The following is an 18,502-nucleotide window of genomic DNA, read 5'->3' as shown; positions in this document are numbered from 1 at the left end:
CTTTGAAGCTCCATCCCGCTCAGACGTACAGAAGGACTTTGCCTTTCAGGAGGAGTGAGGTTTTTTTGTTGGCCAGATCCATCCCCAAAACCCTTACAACCAGGACGTATGGCTCCCAGTGTGCCATCCCCATCTCCATTCTAGCCCAGGTCTGGTTGTTACTCACCATCTTCCATCAGTGGATGCTTTCCTGTGTGCTCACCTCCTTGCTGAAGACCACCTGAAGCATTCTGGACAAGCCTCTCTGAGGTGCCCTCCCTTGAAACCAGCAGCTCTTTCCTAACAGCTGGTGAGGAGCTGTGTGCAATGCCAGGAAGTTGCTTTTGCTTGATGAGACCGCACAAGGAGGAGGAGAAAGAGGAGGAGGAGCAGCTCTTGGTACACTGCTAGTTTGGCTCTGCTGCTGTTTGACACTTGCATCCCACCAAGTCCTGCTGGCCATAAGAGGAGAGCCCCAGTTTTGGGAAGTGACTGTGGGATGTGAGGAGATGGGAGCAGGAGGGTGGGCAATGTCCTTGTCCGGTGGTGGCTCAGGATTCCTCTGCAGGTCAGGTCTCAAAGCTGCACAGGACTTGCAGGGCAGGGAGCTGCAGAGGGTGCACAGCTGAGCACAGAAAAGCTGGGTGAGGGCCTTGGCTTCCTGGAATTAGGCTCTTCATGGGGGACATGAGCTCGGCTGAAAAGCCTAATTCCTCTGGGAAGCAAGGGGAAGCTGTGCACTGCAGGGTGCTGTGTTGGGCCATCACAGGGTTGAACTGTCCTAGTGTCACCGTTTACTGCCTCTGAGGCAGGAACGGTCTGACACCCTGGCAGGGGTGCTTCGGCCTGCTGGTTGGTGCTGGTGTCCCTGCTCCAGATCTGTGCGTCCCTGCAGCCCTTTGGGACAGTGTCCCACCGGCAGTGCCCGAGGCGGCTCCTGCCTGCAGATGGTTTAAGGATAAAACACAGTTTGAGGACATGGGGAAGGCTGGGGCAGGCACCTGTTGGCCAAGGGAGGTGGTCCTGAGGGTCCTGTGGAGGGTGGTGGGTGCCCTGGGGAGCATTGAAGGGCTTGATCTCACCAGCTGGAGATGGGATGGAGTGGGGGTGCTGGGAGGCCCCACAGGGCACCCACGGGGAGCTGACTCTGGGGCACAGCACGGACAGACAGCAGTGAGGGCCACCCCCACCTGCCCCACTGCTCCTGCCGCTGTCACGGGGAGGGCACGTCCCTGTCCGTGCTGGGCCACGGGGACGGCAGGGAGGCACCGAGGGCCCTCAGTGGGGAGGGCCGGGATGGGGCTGTGCGGGCTGTGTTATGGGACATGGTGAAGGGGAGGATGAGGGGCCGTGTGTGGGGCTGGGATGAAGGGGAAGATGAGCCGCTGTTTGGCGCCGGCCCGAAGCGGAGGAGGAGGGGCCGCGCTCGGGGCCGCCAGCGCTGCGGGGCCCGGCCGAGGCTGCAGCGAGGCCCCGCCGAGCCCGGCCCGCGGCCCCGCGCAGGCGCAGCGCTCGGGCGGGATGGCAGCGGCGGCGGCCGTGCCGGGGCCAGGGCCGGGGCCGGGGCCGGGGCCCGCGGAGCCGGCGGCGCCCGGAGAGGAGGCGGCGGCCGCGGGGCAGCAGGGCCCGGGTCCGGCCCGCCTGGCCCGGCTGCCGCTGGCGCGGGTGAAGGCGCTGGTGAAGGCGGACCCGGACGTGACCCTGGCCAGCCAGGAGGCCGTGTTCGTGCTGGCGCGGGCCACGGTGAGGGGCGGCCCCGCGGGTCCTGGGCCCGGGTCGCTGAGGGGATGCTGCTCGGTCTTGCCCAGGAGGTTTTTCCTTCTCTCAGGGACCCGCGGGGCGGCTGCGGCCGGCCCGAGCTGGGAAAGGGTCTGGAGCTCCAGGAGCAGCTGAGGGGGCTGGAAAGGGGCTCAGCCTGGAGAAAAGGAGGCTCAGGGGGGCCCCTGTGGCTCTGCTCAACTCCCTGACAGGAGGAGGCAGCCGGGGTCGGTCGCTTCCCCCAAGCAGGAAGGCACAGGACAAGAGGAAATGGCCTCAGGCTGCGCCAGGGGAGGTTTAGGATATTGGGAAAATTCCTTCATGGAGAGAGGTGTCAAGCTCTGGCACAGGCTCCCCGGGGCCGTCACCGTCCCTGGAACTGTTCAAAAAATGTAGCACTTGGGGACATGGGATGGGGGTGAACGTGGAGGTGGTGCCGGGCTGATGGTTGGACACAATGATCTTAGAGGTATTTCTCCACCTGAAGGATTCCATGATTCATCTCCAGAGCACAGGACACCTTTCCCCCTTCAGAAGGTGCCCTGGGAGCCCCTGGTGTGGAGTGGGTCTCCCAGAGAATGTGGGAGCTTCCCAGCTTTCTCACTCACTGCTTGTCCTGTGCATCACTGTCCAGCCATTTCCTTTGGTATTTTCAGACCTGTTTACTAGGAATGGTAATGTTAGGATGAAGATTCTGATCTAATCCTGAAGCCTTGTAGGACCTTTCTTTCTCCTCAGGATATTCTCTTTCTCCTCTCCTGTGTGAACCTGTCCTGTTTTGCCTTCCAGGAGCTGTTTGTTGAAACCATAGCCAAAGATGCTTATGTGTATGCCCAGCAAGGAAAAAGGAAAACGCTGCAAAGAAAAGACCTGGGTATGGGAGCATATTCTGTGCTGTTCTTAGGAAAGGGTTGCTCCAATGGGGGATTTGTCCACCTGTCTGGAGGTGCTGAAGTAATTATGGATTTATTCTTTCTTTCCCTGAAGATGGGGGAGAAAAACTTCTACCAAAGACTACACTAATAATTTCAAATACCATCTCCAAAACAAATAAATCTCTTTGAAATTGGTCACTGTGCTCTTATGTAATTTCAAATGCTGTAGTTTGAAACAGATGCAAATATGGAGTTGGTTTATGTATTTTGATTGTTCTCAATTTGCTTTTCAGATAATGCCATTGAAGCTATTGATGAATTTGCTTTTTTGGAAGGTGAGTTTCTACTTGATTTCAGTATTTTGTGTAATAATCTACTTAGGGGAGAAAGAACTGAATAATTTGCGAAGCTCTCTGTTTCCACATCCTCAGTAATTCCTAGTGTGGCTTGCAGAGCCCCTCTGAGCACTGGAATGGCTCAGCTGGACCCTGAGGCATGTGTAGTAGTTGGGTGTTTTATTTTTGCTGGATTTGGTTTTACTCATGTGTGATTTGCTTAAACTTTAAAGTTACTGCATTTTCTTTTGCCAGTTTGTAAACAAGATTTATTTGTTCACAGAACTGCACTTCTAATTCTTGAGACTTTAATGTGTTTTTTCATTTTCAGGTACTTTGGACTGAGCTGGACAGAAACAGAGCTCTCCGGAGAGACTGCAGAGGTGGTGTGAGATGGAAAACAGGATGCTGAGAGTTCAAAAATAACTCCTAGAATTGAGACATGGCAACCATGATATTTTTTATAAAGTTGAAGTTGTTGTAAGTTCTTTATTTAAAATGGATATTTTTTCATAACTATTTTGTATGTCCCTTCCCATGTGGCTGCCGTGCAGCTCTCTGCTCTGGCCAGGTTACACAGCAGTTACTCCCAGTAGCAGTCCCAGCCTCTCTGGATACTCTGCAGCACCATGGAGCTGTGAACAGAGAGTGGCTTGGCTCAGGTGCCCAGGCACAAGGATTTTTTTTTATTTAAATGTGGATTTTGTTAATATGTTTGTCTCTTAACACAATTAAATTGTTGATGTTGTTGCTGTTGAGCAGCTGTGCTGATTCCTGCTCTGGGCTGTGGTTCCTGTAGCCTGGTGGGAAATGGTTTAGTTTTGATAGGATGCCTTCTCTAGCATTTTGGTTTTGCTAATTTTTTTCTCAAGGCATCCATTCCAGAGAAACCCAGCTGTCCTCCAGGAGCTGGGGATGAGCAGGGGAGCTCGGCTTGGCCCGAGGGCTGTGCAGCTTCTCTAAGCGTCTGTGACTGTTGCACTTGTAAGTAATTGTAGGAAAAAAACCCAACCCAACTCCCCAAACCTCATTTTGAATGCCAGGGGAGTGTCCATGCTGCCATCACTGTTCTCTTGTGTGCTCTCACTCCTGAGTCTGGCAAAACGTTTTCCCTGGGCCCTGGATCTGTTCCCTGCCCTGTGCCTGGAGGAGTTGGTGCAGAGACCCTGAGTTCTTGGTGAGGAGCTGAGTCCATCCTTGTTCAGGAGCGCTGCTGCCACCAGCCCTGTCTGAGAGGCCCTGGCAGCACATGGGCAGCAGCCCTGCCAGGACTCTGGTCACTGGAGCTTTCCCACTTTAACTGGAGCTTTCCTGCCTGGAGTTAACAGCAGAACTGTGTGGCTGTGGGGGACATGCTGCCATCACTGCTGGGACATGTCCTGCTGTGTTCCCAACGTTGCCCAAGTGCCAGCTCTGACTCTGCTTGGTGTGGGTTGTCCCCAGATAAAACCATTGAATGGGATGAAGGAGGATGAAGGATGCATGTTCTTTCCAATGAGGGTATTTGAGAGTGGCTCCCAGTCACCACAAACTTAAATTAGTTTGGAAGTGGTGATAAGAACAAGGACCCCTCAAGGGAGCTTCCCCAGGCTGTCAGCAAATCCAGTGGCTCTCAAGAAACACTTAGAAGTTTGCTAAGAGCCTGATCCAGGCTGGGAGCACAATCCTGATCATGTGGGAGAGATGCTCATTTCCCAGGGCCGAGGTGTTTGTTCAGATCACAATCGGGACATTGGCCAGGATGTGTGAGCCTGTGTGGCTCAGAGCTGTTCACCTTCTCACCTGCCAGGGAGGGCAGGTATATGTGTCAGAGGGACTGGAGACTTTCCTGTGCTTCCCAGGGTGCAGCACGGCAGGACCCACGAGCTGTGGGTCATCCTCACAGGGCTCTTGCAGGCTCCCATCTTTGCCTGTAAGTTCCTTTTCCCTTCTTGGCCTTGGCACTGCTTTGGCCTCTGGCTGGGAGGGCAGGGGCTGTGCTGTGGGGCTGTGGTGGGCTCTGCTCACACATGCTGCTGCTGTGGTTGGTCTGTGCTTTCCTCAGTGAGCAGCACAGAGGGGGGACTGCCCTTGGCAGGCAGTGTGGGGTTTGTGTCAGAAGCTGCTGTGCAGGAGTCTGCGGGTTTAGTGCCCATGAGCTCCTTTGTGCTGTGGGAGGGGACTCCTTTCACCCCAGTCTGCAGTAAGGTAGAAATAAAGAGAGCAGATGAACAGTGAGAGAAACAGTGCCAGAGTGTTTTCCTGGAGTAACTAAACAGGGTGTTCGGCCCACCCAGCCAGGGTCAGATGTGTCATGTCTGTAACAAAATTTCTTCTTTGTGCTGCAGCCATTTTGTTCAGGATAAGGAGCAGCTGGACCTGTGCTGGGCATTCAGTGCCTCATCCCAGCTCAGGCAGAAAAGAAGGAGAATTGTACCTGGGGTAATGCTGGGCTCAGTGGTTTGTGAGTGCAGGTGCAGGAGCTGTCAGCAGAGTGCAGGAACATGGGAATCTGTTTGCAGAGAGGGGCTGCTGCAGGAGGCAGAGCCATTTCCTCCATGTTGGGCACGGTGAGTTCCCAGAATCATGGAGTTGTTTGGATTGGAAGGGACATTAAAGCTCATCTTGTTCCACCCCTGTCACAGGCAGGGACACCTTCCACTATCCCAGGTTGCTCCCAGCCCTGTCCAACCTGGCCTTGGGCACTGCCAGGGATGTGACAGCTACAGCTCCTCTGAGTTCCCCTTCACCCTCCAGAAACCAAGGTTCTTGATGCTTCCACACTCACATCCTGCCCATCCCTTGGCTTTTTTATGTTGGAGTTTTCCAACTGGCTTTTCCCTTGGGGGATTAAGGACAGAAATGTGCTGGGGACCTGTTGCCCAGATAATCCAACACTTAAAACATCTTTTGTAGCACAGGAATTGATGAGTAGCCTGACCCCTGGGTCTGTTCCTTTGCACAAAGGGGCTCAGTTCCCTGGACCTGAGCTGCACCATGGTTGATCCTGTGTTTGAATTCCCTGTTTATTGCTGCATAAGTTCAGGGCAACTTCAGGCTTTTGCTTCCCAGGATTGATGTTGTAAGTGCTATCAGTAGGTAAACAACAAGCTGCCCTGTAAAAGTAGAGAAAGCAGATGAAGTAGAAGGGAGCTCCATTTGTTCATCAGAAAAAAGTCTGTGGTGTTCAGCAGCAGTCTGTGGGCCCTGTTCCCCTTTGCAGTGGCTGTAAGGACACAAGATTTACTCTCTGAGGTTTCTTAGGATTTTTCAGTACACAGGAGCACCACTTGCACAAATTTAACCTTTAGTGTTTGCCAAATACCAGCTCCTTGTGTACAATAGGAATGATAAAATTATCCAAATTAAGAGCTGTTACAAGCAGTGACAGCTTGTCAGCTCCAGAGACACCAACTTTAGAAGAATAAATAATGATGAAAATGTAATCATAGAATCACAGAATATGCTGAGTTGGAAGGGACCTGCAGAGATCATCAAGTGCAACTCCCTGCCCAGCACAGAGCCATCCCCAAGAGTCACATCATGTGCCCCAGAGCATTGTCCAAGTGCTCTGGAGCTCTGTCAGGTTTGGTGCTCTGACCATTCCCTGTTGCAGTGCCTGAGCACCGTCTGGAGGAAGAACCTTTTTCTAATACTCAGCCCCAAGCTCCCCAACATGCCTTCAGCCCATTCCCTTGGGGCCTGTCACTGTCACCACAGAGGAGACATCAGTGTCTGCCCCTCCTGTTCCCCTCACAAGGAAGGTGTAACTGCAATGAGGTCTCTCTTCAGTCTCCTGCAGGCTGAACAGACCCAGTGCCCTCAGCTGCTCCTCAAATGGCTCCTCCTCAAGCCCTTCACCATCTTTGTTGCTCTCCTTTGGGCACTCTCCAACAGCTTTGGCTCCTTCTGATCTCGTGGTGCCCAAAGTGCCCCCAGCACTGGAGGTGAGGCTGCCCCAGGGCAGAGCAGAGTGGGACAATCCCTCCCTGGGCCTGGTGCCCCCAGCACAGGGTGGCCCTTGGGGCTGCCAGGGCCCAGCAGTGACTCAGATCCAACTTGCCCCTGACCAGGACCCCCAGGGCCCTTCCCACGGCGCTGCTCTCCAGCCTCTCATTCCCAGTCTGTCCCTGCATCCAGGGCTGCCCCATCCCACTTGCAGGGTCTGGCATTTTCCCTTGTTGAGCTGCATATGGTTGGTGATGATCCAGCCCTCTGATTTCCTGAGGTCTCTCTGCGGTGTCTCCGTGCCTTTGAGGGAGTCAGCAGCTCCTCCCAGTTTTGCATCGTCTGTGAAAATGCTCAGTGTCCCTTCCAGTCCTGCATCCAAGACATTTATGAAGCTGTTGAAGAGCACAGGGAGGATGGAGCCCTGCAGAACCTCACTGGTGACTTGTGCCAGCCTGATGTCACCCCAGTCACTGTCACCCTTTGTGCCTGACCCATGAGCCCATTGCTCACCCATCCCATGATGTGTTTATCTGGCTCTGGGATGGACAGTTTGTCCAGAAGGATCCTGGGAGAGACAGTATCAAAAACTTTACTGAAATTAAAAAAGATTACATTAACTGGCTTTCCTGGGTCAACCACGTGGGGTCAACTTGTCATAAAAGGTATGCGAGCAGTTTTGATGTGGGTGTGTCCCCTGGCCCTGCCCTGTGCTGCAGAGGAGAGCCCAGTGTTCCTGCCCCGGGGGTGCTGTGAGCTGCACCTGGGTGGTGGCTCCAGTTCCTCGGAGGCCTGAGGGAGGTGGGGGTGGTAGAGGTCTGCCACTGCAGCACCTGCCCTGAGGGATGGCTTTGGCTCCTGGCCCTGAAAACCTTTCCAGACTCTCCTTGGGAGGTCACAATTAACCTGGGGAAATGCTCTGACCCAACCTACAGTGCGGGGAGAGCTCCTCTTCCTCCCTTGCTCCCTCCCTCCCTCTGGGAATATGGGAACAAGCCCTCTTGTGTGACCAGCACCAGTGTCCAAGCTCAGGGCACCCAGTCTGCTGAGCAGAGCCCCTGCCTTTGGGAGAATTGGGGTTGTGTTTTGGGGTTGAGTTTCCTGTTGCTGGGCCTTTACCACACAGGTCTGCAAGCACAGTGATAATTCTCTGCTGTGTGCATGGGTGAGGATGGGGATACAGGCACCTCATATACAGGGAAAGGTCCTCTAGCCAGAGAGCATGGAATCAGAGTAACCCAGGCTGGGAGGGACCTCGGGGGTCTCTGCTCCAACCCTCCCAATCAAAGCAAGGAAACCAACTTGATAATAAAAGCTCTGCTGGAAACAGTGCACTGGAAAATTCAATTTCCTTACTGACACTCTAAAATGCCCTTTTAGTACCAGTGAATTACACTGCTGGTTCAAAAATCACTTGGAAATGGAGATTCCAAAAGAAATCATTCCAGATGGGTCAAAACCTCCCCCTGGGACAAAGCTGAACTCATTCATTGTGAACTGGTGAGCTGTCTCGTGAGTTCACCCATAAAATAACCCAGACACGTCAGTGGAGATGAACTGATTTTCTCAGAATTGAAAGTGGTGTTGAAATGATTTACCACAATTGTTTGACAAATTCCACAGTCCTGGAATTTTCTGATGTAATTTTTTGGCATTTCTGAAAGCCAATCCGTTCAAAGCTCCCGGCAGCTGCTGCGGCCGGGCTGTGGCAGCGCCGCTAGGGAGGGACAGAGACCGCGGCAGTGCTGAGCTGAGCCCAGGGAGCGGCGCAGGGCCCGGGAATTCATTCCACGACTCCGGGAGCTGGAGGGGCCGGGAGTGGCTCTGCCTGAGGCCGGGTCCCCTCCTGGGCAGCGCAGGAGGCGGCACAGCTGCAGCAGCTGCTGCTTATCCCGCCGCAAGTGGAAAAGGCAATTAGGCAGCGTGAAGTGCTTTCTTCCAGAGCTGGGAGAATCAGCATTTACTTCCCAGACGTGTTAGTGGAAGGTGCTGGACAATTCTGTTGCCCCGGGGAGGGGAATTAATGGAGTGGGGAGGGAGAATCTCAGTCACAGTAATAGCTCAGGGCTGGCAAATGTGGACTGGCCACCAGCTTCGCCTCTGCCCTGGAGCAGTCTCTCCACTTTCCTTCTGCATCTTCCCGCATAAAGTCGGGCTGATACTTTCAGTGTCATGGTAAAAATTTGGAATCATCAGAGGAATGGGGCGGGGGTGGGGGGACGGGGCGGGAGGAGTATGCTAAAATCTCACCCAGAATCACTGACGTCCAGAAATCCATTGTCATTTTGTGTCCCACCCAGAGATACTTGCTTTCAGAAATCACTTTTCCTTCCCCTGGAAACAGCTCCATCCTGGAACAAAGAAATCCCCTCCAGCAGCTGCTGTAGTATTTGTGAGGGGGCAGGAAACTCTCAAAACCCGTTCAAAGCCAGGAGCCAAACAAACCCCGAAGGATGTACACCCAAGGGCTGGGGCAGGGCAGGACCAGGTCCTAGATAGAGCCCAAACTCACTTGGCCATCAGCTCAGCCATCCTTCTCCCCCTCCTCTAGCTCATGCAATGCAGATTTTTAACCCTAATTTACTTGGTGAAGGGAGAAAAGCCAGGAGATTTAGCACAGAAACAATATTGTTTCTTTCTGCAGAGAACATCAGCTCAAGGCTGAGCCACGCAGGACAGTCAGTGCCTCTGCCCTTCCAAGGAGATGTCGGTGCAGCTGGAGACCCTTGTCCCTTCTCTCCAGTTGCTGAGGCCCTGCCTGGGCCACCCTGCCACGGTGGCATGTCCTGGTGTGGTGGTGAGCACACAGATGTGGCTGTTGGTGTGTCCACCCAGAGCCCTCTTCCCCCCTCCTCCCCCAGCTGCCTGCAACCAAACCGGGAATGTCAAATCCAGACAGAACTGCTTTAGTGCCCTGGGAATTTTTCATTGAGTTAAAGCTGGAATAGGGAAAGAAAAGGCAAAGCAGGATTTTGTTCTGCACCCCCAGAGCTGGGGTCATTGTCCACCTCCCCCTTCCACCTCTCTGCTACCAGCCTTCCTTTATCCCACACCCAGAACTGGGGCATTCCATTCCCTTCCCTTCCCTTCCCTTCCCTTCCCTTCCCTTCCCTTCCCTTCCCTTCCCTTCCCTTCCCTTCCCTTCCCTTCCCTTCCCTTCCCTTCCCTTCCCTTCCCTTCCCTTCCCTTCCCTTCCCTTCCCTTCCCTTCCCTTCCCTTCCCCACAGTGGCAGATGCCACACCTGGAGCCCATTCAGAGCAAACCTGTGCAGATGCCTGGGGAATGTATCTCCAGGAGAGCCCCTGACCCTGGCTCCAGCATCTGAGAAGCCCATTCAGGGCACAGTCCCTGGCAAATCCAGAGGGAACTGCTGAATGAATTAATGCTAAATCCCATTCCCTCATCCCTGGTGTGAGAGTGTGGCTCTGAAAAAGTGCTGCCATCAATATTTTGTGTTCAAATACAGTTTTTCTCAGAGATAACGTGCTCACTCCCCACAGCTGGGGCTTTCACAGGATCAAGGACAGCAGTCACAACTTGCACCCACAATAACGTCCCTTTCCTCATGGTCTGAAACTGGTATGGAGGAACAAAACCTACCACTAAGGCCCTGAGCTGGTGAAGGAATGAGCCCCAAACTCCCAGCTGGGACCCTGACACAGAGAACAGCCTTTTGGCACCCAGAGGGTGCTGGATGCCTAAAGCTGGGCGGTCTGAGCTGCTGCCACAGGAAACTCGGGTGCAGCTCCAAGTTCATTTTCCATCTTGTTTCCTTGCAGATGGACTTTTCTGAGTGCCCACAAAATTCAGCACTGCTCTGGTCAAAAACCCACGTGGTGGGGAGATGGTTTAGACCCCGGAGAACTGCTAAATGAAGGAAAAATGCAATTGTGTCTCCCAGGTGGAATACTATGAAGTTGTCCAGAGCTCTGCAGGACACAGGGAGGAACGGCTCAAGGTGGCTTTCCAAGGGTTTGGCTCCTCTCTGGTGGGCTCAGCTGGGCCCTCATGTGGGGTTTGAGCTCCTAGGTGATGCTCTAACATCGGCAGCTTCACACTAGCATCAAACTAGAGTGGTAAAACCCTCACATTTGTATTCTCTTATGCTATAAAATGTATTGTGCTGCCACTAATTTGTGCATGTGTCAGGGCCATAAGGGAACAAATGGCTTTTTCTTTGGAGTGAGGATTTCTTTAAAAAAGTAACTAAGGAACAATACTATTTATTTTAAAAAATATTTATTTGTTAGGTATGTCTTCAGTTTAACAGAGACCCGACTGTCTAGTTGAGTATACCTTTGTGCACAGGGGTTTCTGACTCAAAAACCACTGCTATGCCCCCAAAATACTTCTTGACAGCTGTGCCTTGCTGCTGCCCTTCTTTGGGGATGAATGAAGAGCCTGAGGCTGGAGGGAGGGTGGAGGGTCCTGAGGTGTCCCTGCTGAGGTGCTGCAGGGGATTTTTGTGCCTTTGTTTTGCAAATCTTTGCAGGAAATCGATGTGGGAAGGTGCTTGGGCAGCTGCTCCTCGGGGGATCCCTGCTTGCTTAGGTAAGCACAGCTGCCGGGCTCCATCCGCTCTCCTCCCGCACATCCGCACCCGGGCCAGGTGGGAGCTGCTCCCGATCCTCTCACCCAACGCATCTGCGGCTCCCGGGTGGGGGAACACGGAGCAGGGTTTGGGGAGCACCCCCAGCTCACCCACCCCAGCAGGGTTTGGGGAGCACCCCCCACGCTGTGCTGTGCCAGGGGGAGAGCTGGACCTGCTGCGATGGGGCTGAGTTGGGCAGGTGGCTGCAGAGCCTGTGGTGTCCCGGGACAGCAGACACAGGTCCTGACAGTGGCTTCTGCAGCCTGGAATGTGCCACTTGTGTCCCCCACCTGCTGGCAAAGCTGTGGGGCAGGAAGAGCAGGGGGTTGCTGGGGCAGGGTGGGTCCAGGCAGGTGTTTCAGGCTGAAGAGGCAGGACTGTGTGTTGATTGTAGACATAAAAAATATGTGTCCCCAGCACAGGAAGGACATGGACCTGTTGGAGCCAGAGGAGGCCATGGAGATGCTCTGAGGGCTGGAGCCCCTCTGCTCTGGAGCCAGCCTGGCAGAGCTGGGGGTGCTCACCTGGACAAGAGAAGGCTCCAGGGACACCTCTGAGCCCCTGGCAGGGCCTGAAGGGGCTCCAGGAGAGCTGCAGAGGGACTGGGGACAAGGCCTGCAGGGACAGGAGCCAGGCAATGGCTCCCACTGGGAAAGGGGAGATTTGGAAGGAATTGTTCCCTGGCAGGGTGGGGAGGGGCTGGGATGGAATTCCCAGAGCAGCTGGGGCTGCCCCTGGATCCCTGGCAGTGCCCAAGGCCAGGCTGGACAGGGCTTGGAGCACCCTGGGACAGTGGAAGTTGTCCCTGCCCATGGCAGGAGTTGGGATGAGATGGGCTTTAAGGGCTTTAAGGTCCGTTCCAACCCAAACCATTCTGGGATTCTTTGCATGCAAAGGGAAGCAAATCAAACCATGCAGGAAGAAAGAGCTGCTCTGCTCAGCCAGGGGGAGGTGACAGTGGAGTTACTCCAGGAGTAAGGAACACATGCTGTAGGAAAAAGCTGCCTCCCTTCTCCCCCATCCTACTCCAGAGCATCTGCCCTTCTCCTGAGTGTGAACAGAAGGTCTGGGATGTGGGGGGCCGGGGGGTACTGGGGGGCTGTACTGGAGCTGTACTGGGGATGCATTGGGGCTGCACTGGGGCTGTACTGGGGATGCATTGGGGATGCACTGGGGATGCATTGGGGCTGCACTGGAGATGCATTGGGGCTGTACTGGGGATGCATTGGGGCTGCACTGGGGATGCATTGGGGCTGCACTGGGGATGCATTGGGGCTGTACTGGGGATCTGGGGATGCACTGGGGATGCATTGGGGCTGCACTGGGGATGCACTGGGACTGTACTGGGGCTGTACTGGAGCTGTACTGGGGCTGTACTGGGGATGCACTGTTTTTTCTCTAACTGCAGGGAGTTCCAAGACGGAGAGGAACGCCTGGTTTGGGCACAAGCTGCCCCGGGACGCGGTGCCTCTCACGGCTTTGACAGACACAGGTTCCGGACCGAGTCCGCACGGTCGGTGCCATCCGGGAGTGCCGGGGGTAGCGGGGCTGGAAGCTGCGGGTGGGGCTCCTGAGACCCCGCCAGACTGTCTGTAGGATATGTAAATGAGAGAAGGCTATTTTTTTTTTTTTTTTTAATAAAAGCTACTTTAACCAGCGGGTATAAATGAACCCTCTACAAAATGTTTTGCAGCTTGTAAAATAAACATCGTGGGCAATTTGCAGGTCCTTGGGGCTCCGCTGTGCAGCTCCACGGCCCCTCCGCATCCAGCATTCCCGGAGGATGCAGCCGTCTGACACGGGCTGGGGGTGCACGAGTTGGCTGCTCCCGGCTGCAAACTGTGGAGCCGGAGACAGGAGAGGGAACCGGGAGCTGAGCGTGTCGGGGCAGAGCTGTGTCCTCTGCAGGCACCCCCAGATATCCTGTGGGACATGCTGCTGGTGAGCTGGGAAGAGGAGGGATAGCATCTCGGGGATACAGATAGTTTCCTCTCGCCATTAACTCCAGCCAGTCGGTGCCGCCGTGCCTGTTCTGCATAATTAGCAGCCCTCTGGGTTGGAATAAACTGTGGGCACCGCTGGACATTAGCCTTCACCTTGTCTCCCATCAGGTGGTCCTAGCAGGGCTTCAGCCAGTTGATGAATTAGTTAATTAATGCTAATTTTTTCCGTTGATTCCCATGGCAGCTGTACCGTGTGTCATGTCCACCTGCACCAGCTTAGTTTCTCTGTGTGATTATGGAATAAGACTTAAAGAATTCGCTTTTATTCCACTACTCGGATATTCGTAAAGTTCAAGTATTCAGGAATTAGCAGCAAATGCCTTTTAATTCCCCGGAAGCCAATAGCCTCTTAAAAAAAAAAAAAAAAAAAAAAAGGAGCTGGCTTAGGGTGCTGCTGCTGCTGCTGTTGCTGCGGTGTGAGCCCACACAGAGCTCGGGGCCGCAGCACCGCCGGGTCCCCTGCTGGAACCTGCTCTGCCCCGTGGCCTCGGCTCCTGGCGGGACGCACAGCCTGGGCTGCCCCCACCCTGCACACTGACAGGGACATGGTGGGGGACACCAGGGTGGCACTGAGCCCCCGCCCCGATCCTCGCTCTCAGCACGGCTGCGAGAGGGGCAGGACCGGCCCGGGCAGGGGATGCTCATCTTGATGGGCTGCATTCCTCCACACAAAGGTCCTCCGATTTGTCCCATTAGTGCCATCATTAAAATCCAGTTAGTCTCCTACGGAGAGCAAATGCAGCCCAGCCAAGGCCCTGGCGAGGGGCTGGTGGCCCCAGAGCCCCGTTTGGCTGGCAGCCTTGGGAGTGCCTGGTGAGCCGTCCTGCCTCCCGCTTGTGTACTGGGGCTAATTGATGCAGGGGGCCCGGGAGCCGGGCTTCTCACCTTGTTAGCATGGCAATTAGCTCTCTTTACTCTCCTGATTGCTCCTGTGCATATTTCACTCCAGTCCAGCTTTCCAGTGAGTTATAAATGCAGCGCCGGGGAGGCCGGGGGAGTTGTGCAGGCACAGCGAGCACAGAGCCATGCTGCGGACTGTGCTGCTGCTGGCCCTGGCCCACACGGCGAGCCCGAGCCCAGCCAGCGTGGCCATCCGGCGGGCTGAGGCGCTGAAAAAACTCCTGGAAGTCTTTGGCATGGAAGACCCGCCAGCCCCTCCAACTCACTTCAAGCAGCCGCCCCAGTACATGGTGGATCTATTCAACACTGTCGCCAACGCGGATGGTGTCACCAAGAACCCTGACATCCTGGAGGGCAACACCGTCCGCAGCTTCCTGGAGAAAAGTAAGGACGGGGGTCGTCCCCCTGGTGCCGGGATGCGTCTGTGGGGAGGGGCTGAACGCGGCCGGTGGCGGTGCCGCCCCTGGTTCTCCTCTCCTCAGCACATCCTTCTTTCCAGCTCACAGCGAGGAGATGCGGTTCCTGTTCGTCCTCTCCAGCGTGGCCAAGAACGAGAAGATCCTGACGGCAGAGCTGCACCTCTTCCGCCTCTGGCCGAGGGTCACAGAGGGGCCCAAACGACACCACTTCTGCCAGGTGAGGAGAGGGATGGGGACCAGGTGGGGATGGGGATGGGGACAGGGATGGAGATGGAGATGGGGACAGGAATGGAGATGGAGATGGAGATGGAGATGGGGACAGGAATGGAGCTATTTCCCACCCTGTGCCCAGGGGTGCCACTGGCACACTGTGGTCACTTGCCTGCAGTGGGAACACAGCCTGGCTCTAGGATCACTTGAACAAATGTTTCACAGATAATCATGATGATTTAACTGTGGCAGGTTCTTAAATATCCTTCTGGCTTGTGCAAACATCAGCAAAGGCACACCAAGGTTGTTACAAATCCATGCTTACAACTCCCCATCTCCCGCCACGCTTCTGTCCAGGGTCAACCCCTCAGGCAGAATACACCGGGGTGACCACCTTTGCCTTTCCCAGGTCAATGTGTACCAGGTGCTGGAGAAAGACAAGCCAGACACCCCTGGAGGGAAGAAGCTGCTGGCAGCACGGCTTGTCTCACTGCAAACCTCGGGCTGGGAGGTCTTTGCCATCACGCCAGCTGTGAGTCACTTTTCCTCTGTTTTCACCTTTCAGGCTCCAGTGTAGTTCCCTGTCTGCAGTCTCTGCAGTGATATGGGGGATACATCCTCTGGGAGGGGGAGGAAATAGTCCTGCCAAGAGCCCCGGGGCTGCTTCATCCTTCCCTGAACTTGTCTCACTGCTCAGCAGGGTGTGCTGGTGCTGGCTCCTGCCACAGTGTCCCCTGTGTTGCAGCCCCAGAGCAATCCCTTCCCATGGCACACAGAGTGTGGCCTCAAGGGGTCCCGGTTCACTATGTCCTGCTGCTGGCCTGGGACCTGCCTGTGGGAACACCGGCGCAGTGCCTGTCCCGGTCCATGGTGACACTGGTTTGGCTCCCCAGGTTCGCGACTGGACCGAAGATGAAAGCAGCAACCAGGGTTTGCTGGTGACAGTCCAGAGCCTGGGGGGGGGCCCACTTGACCCCCCACCGCTGCAGTTTGCATCTGGCCGGGGCCACCACGAGAGCAAGAAGCCCATGTTGGTGCTTTTCACGGACGATGGGCGCCGCGGAGCGTCGCTGCCCACAGCCGGCTTCCCAGGTGGGTCCCACACGCCTGGCACGACTCCCTTGGTGCCAACATCCCTTCTCAGGAGGTGTTCACACATGTGGGCTCCTCAAATCCAAACCTCCTTCCCTGCTGTTAGGAGAGGCTCTTTCCTTTCTGGTGTAGCCTGCTCAGGGGTGTTGCCTGCTTGCAAATGTGAAGCTGGATTTGAGTTTGGCCGTGAGGCTGAGGCTGCCACCTCCTGCTGGCTCTGTCTGGGCTGGTGACAGGCTGTGACCAGAGGGTTGCAGACAAAACCTGTGGGGAGGGGTGGCTGAGGGGCCTGCAGTATCTTTTCCCTCCACCCAGGCTCACGCAGTGGCCAATGACATCGGATGCTCCTTTCTTACAGATTTAACGCCTCAGGCTCCCGATCTCCCTGCCAAGATGCCGGTGCCCCAGCTGGGCAGGTCACGCAGTACACGCTCGCTGGGCCGGCTCCAGCCCTGCCAGAGGCATCCCTTGTCCGTGGACTTTGAGGAGATTGGCTGGTCTGGCTGGATCATCTCACCACGGGGGTACAATGCCTTCCACTGCAAAGGCTCCTGCCCCTTCCCTCTGGGCGAGAACATGCGGCCGACCAACCATGCCACAGTGCAGTCCATCATCAATGCCCTGAAGCTGAGTGAGGGCGTCAGCAGCCCCTGCTGTGTGCCCGACAAGCTCTTCTCCATCAACCTCCTCTACTTCGACGATGACGAGAATGTGGTCCTCAAGCAGTACGATGACATGGTGGCCGGGAGCTGTGGCTGCCACTAAGGCAGGAGGAGCAGGGGCTGGAAACACCTGCAGGGGCTGCAGTGGGGCTGCACCCACTCCCTCCGGAGCATCAGTGGGGTCTCTGTCCCACAAACCCTCTAAAAGAGACTGGGACGAGCAAAGCAAGGGGGTGCTGGGCCTGCCCAGGACGGTGTCACCCCCTGACAGGGCCAGCCAAGGAAGGCTCAGGGCCAAGCTCTGATTAAGCCAACCCGAAGGAGCCCGTGTGAACCAGCAGCCCCAGGGCAGCAGCTCCATTTTGGGGTGCCCTGTGCAGGGCCATGAGTGTCTCTGCCCATGCAAAGGCTCCTGTGGGCTGTACTATATGTATATAACAAGAGCACTAATATATGACGGAAACTGCCTGTACAATGTCCTGTAAATGTCTGTACATTCCTGCATTGCTGTGACTTGTAAAATTAATTCAGAGCAACTATTTAAAGTGCTGTTCTCCAAAGGCTGCCTGTGGACTCTGAACTGCTGCCAGGAACAGGGCAAGGAGACATCTCTCAGGCACAGGGAAGGGGGTGCACATGGAGGGATGAAGATCCAGCTGCAGTGCAGTCTCCCGGGGCAAGGGGATGGGGTGGGTGTCCCCATTCCTTGAAAGCTGAACGATCTCAGGACCATCAGCCTGCAGCTGGGGGTGCAGGGAGATGAGCAGGCAATGGGGGTGCTTGGGGGAATGTGGTGACGGGATCTGGGGTGGGATAGGGGGATCTATAGAGGTGCCTGGAGATGATGCTGCGGGGGCGGGTGAGTGGTGGCTGTTGAGGTTTAACCCCAGGTGGCAACTAAGCACCATGCATTCACTGGCCTCCCCCTCCACCCTGGTGGGATGGGAGGAGAATCAGAAGAAAAGGTAAAACGTTTGGTTTGAGACACCCAATTGAAAATTCAATAATGGAAATAAAATACAGTAATATTTAACAATATTTGTAATGAAAAGGGAGACATCAAAAGGAGGGAGTCATAAACCCCAAGACAAATGATGCCCAATACCCAGTTGCTCAGCAGCCACTGATCTGTGCCCAGCCTGTCTCCTAGCAGCAATTGGCTGCTGAGAGACCAGTGTGTGATCAAGAATATTCTCACCCTGAATCTAAAATACAGCATTGTACCAGCCCCTGCCAAGAAAATGAACAATATTGCAGCTGAAACCAGGACAGTGGGGCAGGAGAGCTCTGGGGGGAGATGGTCAGAGGAAACTGCTGTGCCCAGAGAGAACGTTCCTCATAGAAGAGAAATGAGGTGGAACCAGAGCCGCCCAAGGCTGTGGGGTCAGGTCAGTGCTGGGGAGGTGTACAGAGGGTGGGATCAATGTGGGTTACTAGGGAGTGGATATAGGTGCTGGTGGTCAGCGCAGGGGTCCCCTCACACCTGGTGGCACAGCCCCCTTGTCCCCTGCAGTCCAGCTCTCAGTAGGAGTGTGGCTGTCCCTGCCAGAGCACTCAGCTCCTCCAAGTCTCTTTCCAAATTCCCAACATCAGCAGCCTAGCCACAGCCCCAGGTTGATACCAGGAGTCCCCTGGCACCTCTGCATCTCCAGCTCACTAGTGAGTGAACTGTACCCTGGCCTGGCTGGCACCAGTTTCCTCCCCCTGCTCACCTGGAGCAGCAGCAGCAGCTCTTGGCCCTTCCCCACAC

At 55.3% G+C, this 18,502-nt stretch overlaps 2 protein-coding genes across 2 annotated transcripts; both read left to right on the top strand.

Annotated features, from left to right (window-relative positions):
* Window positions 1–1,500: 1,500 nt before the first annotated feature.
* Window positions 1,501–3,705, top strand: POLE4 (DNA polymerase epsilon 4, accessory subunit). The gene is made up of 4 exons (XM_066566515.1): window positions 1,501–1,722; window positions 2,527–2,611; window positions 2,906–2,947; window positions 3,279–3,705. Exons 1-4 carry the CDS (start codon window positions 1,501–1,503, stop codon window positions 3,290–3,292), a joined length of 363 nt encoding a protein of 120 aa, XP_066422612.1. The 3' UTR covers window positions 3,293–3,705.
* LOC136567057 (bone morphogenetic protein 2-like) lies at window positions 3,336–17,248 on the top strand. Its single transcript, XM_066566514.1, has 9 exons — window positions 3,336–3,427; window positions 10,655–11,426; window positions 11,884–12,530; window positions 12,875–13,407; window positions 14,419–14,753; window positions 14,869–15,005; window positions 15,408–15,530; window positions 15,892–16,090; window positions 16,449–17,248. Exons 5-9 carry the CDS (start codon window positions 14,495–14,497, stop codon window positions 16,853–16,855), a joined length of 1,125 nt encoding a protein of 374 aa, XP_066422611.1. The 5' UTR covers window positions 3,336–3,427; window positions 10,655–11,426; window positions 11,884–12,530; window positions 12,875–13,407; window positions 14,419–14,494; the 3' UTR covers window positions 16,856–17,248.
* Window positions 17,249–18,502: the final 1,254 nt, after the last annotated feature.

The sequence above is a fragment of the Molothrus aeneus genome, chromosome 27 (assembly GCF_037042795.1).
Source record: "Molothrus aeneus isolate 106 chromosome 27, BPBGC_Maene_1.0, whole genome shotgun sequence".
NCBI lineage: Eukaryota > Metazoa > Chordata > Aves > Passeriformes > Icteridae > Molothrus > Molothrus aeneus.
This window is presented reverse-complemented; position numbering and strand designations above follow the sequence as displayed.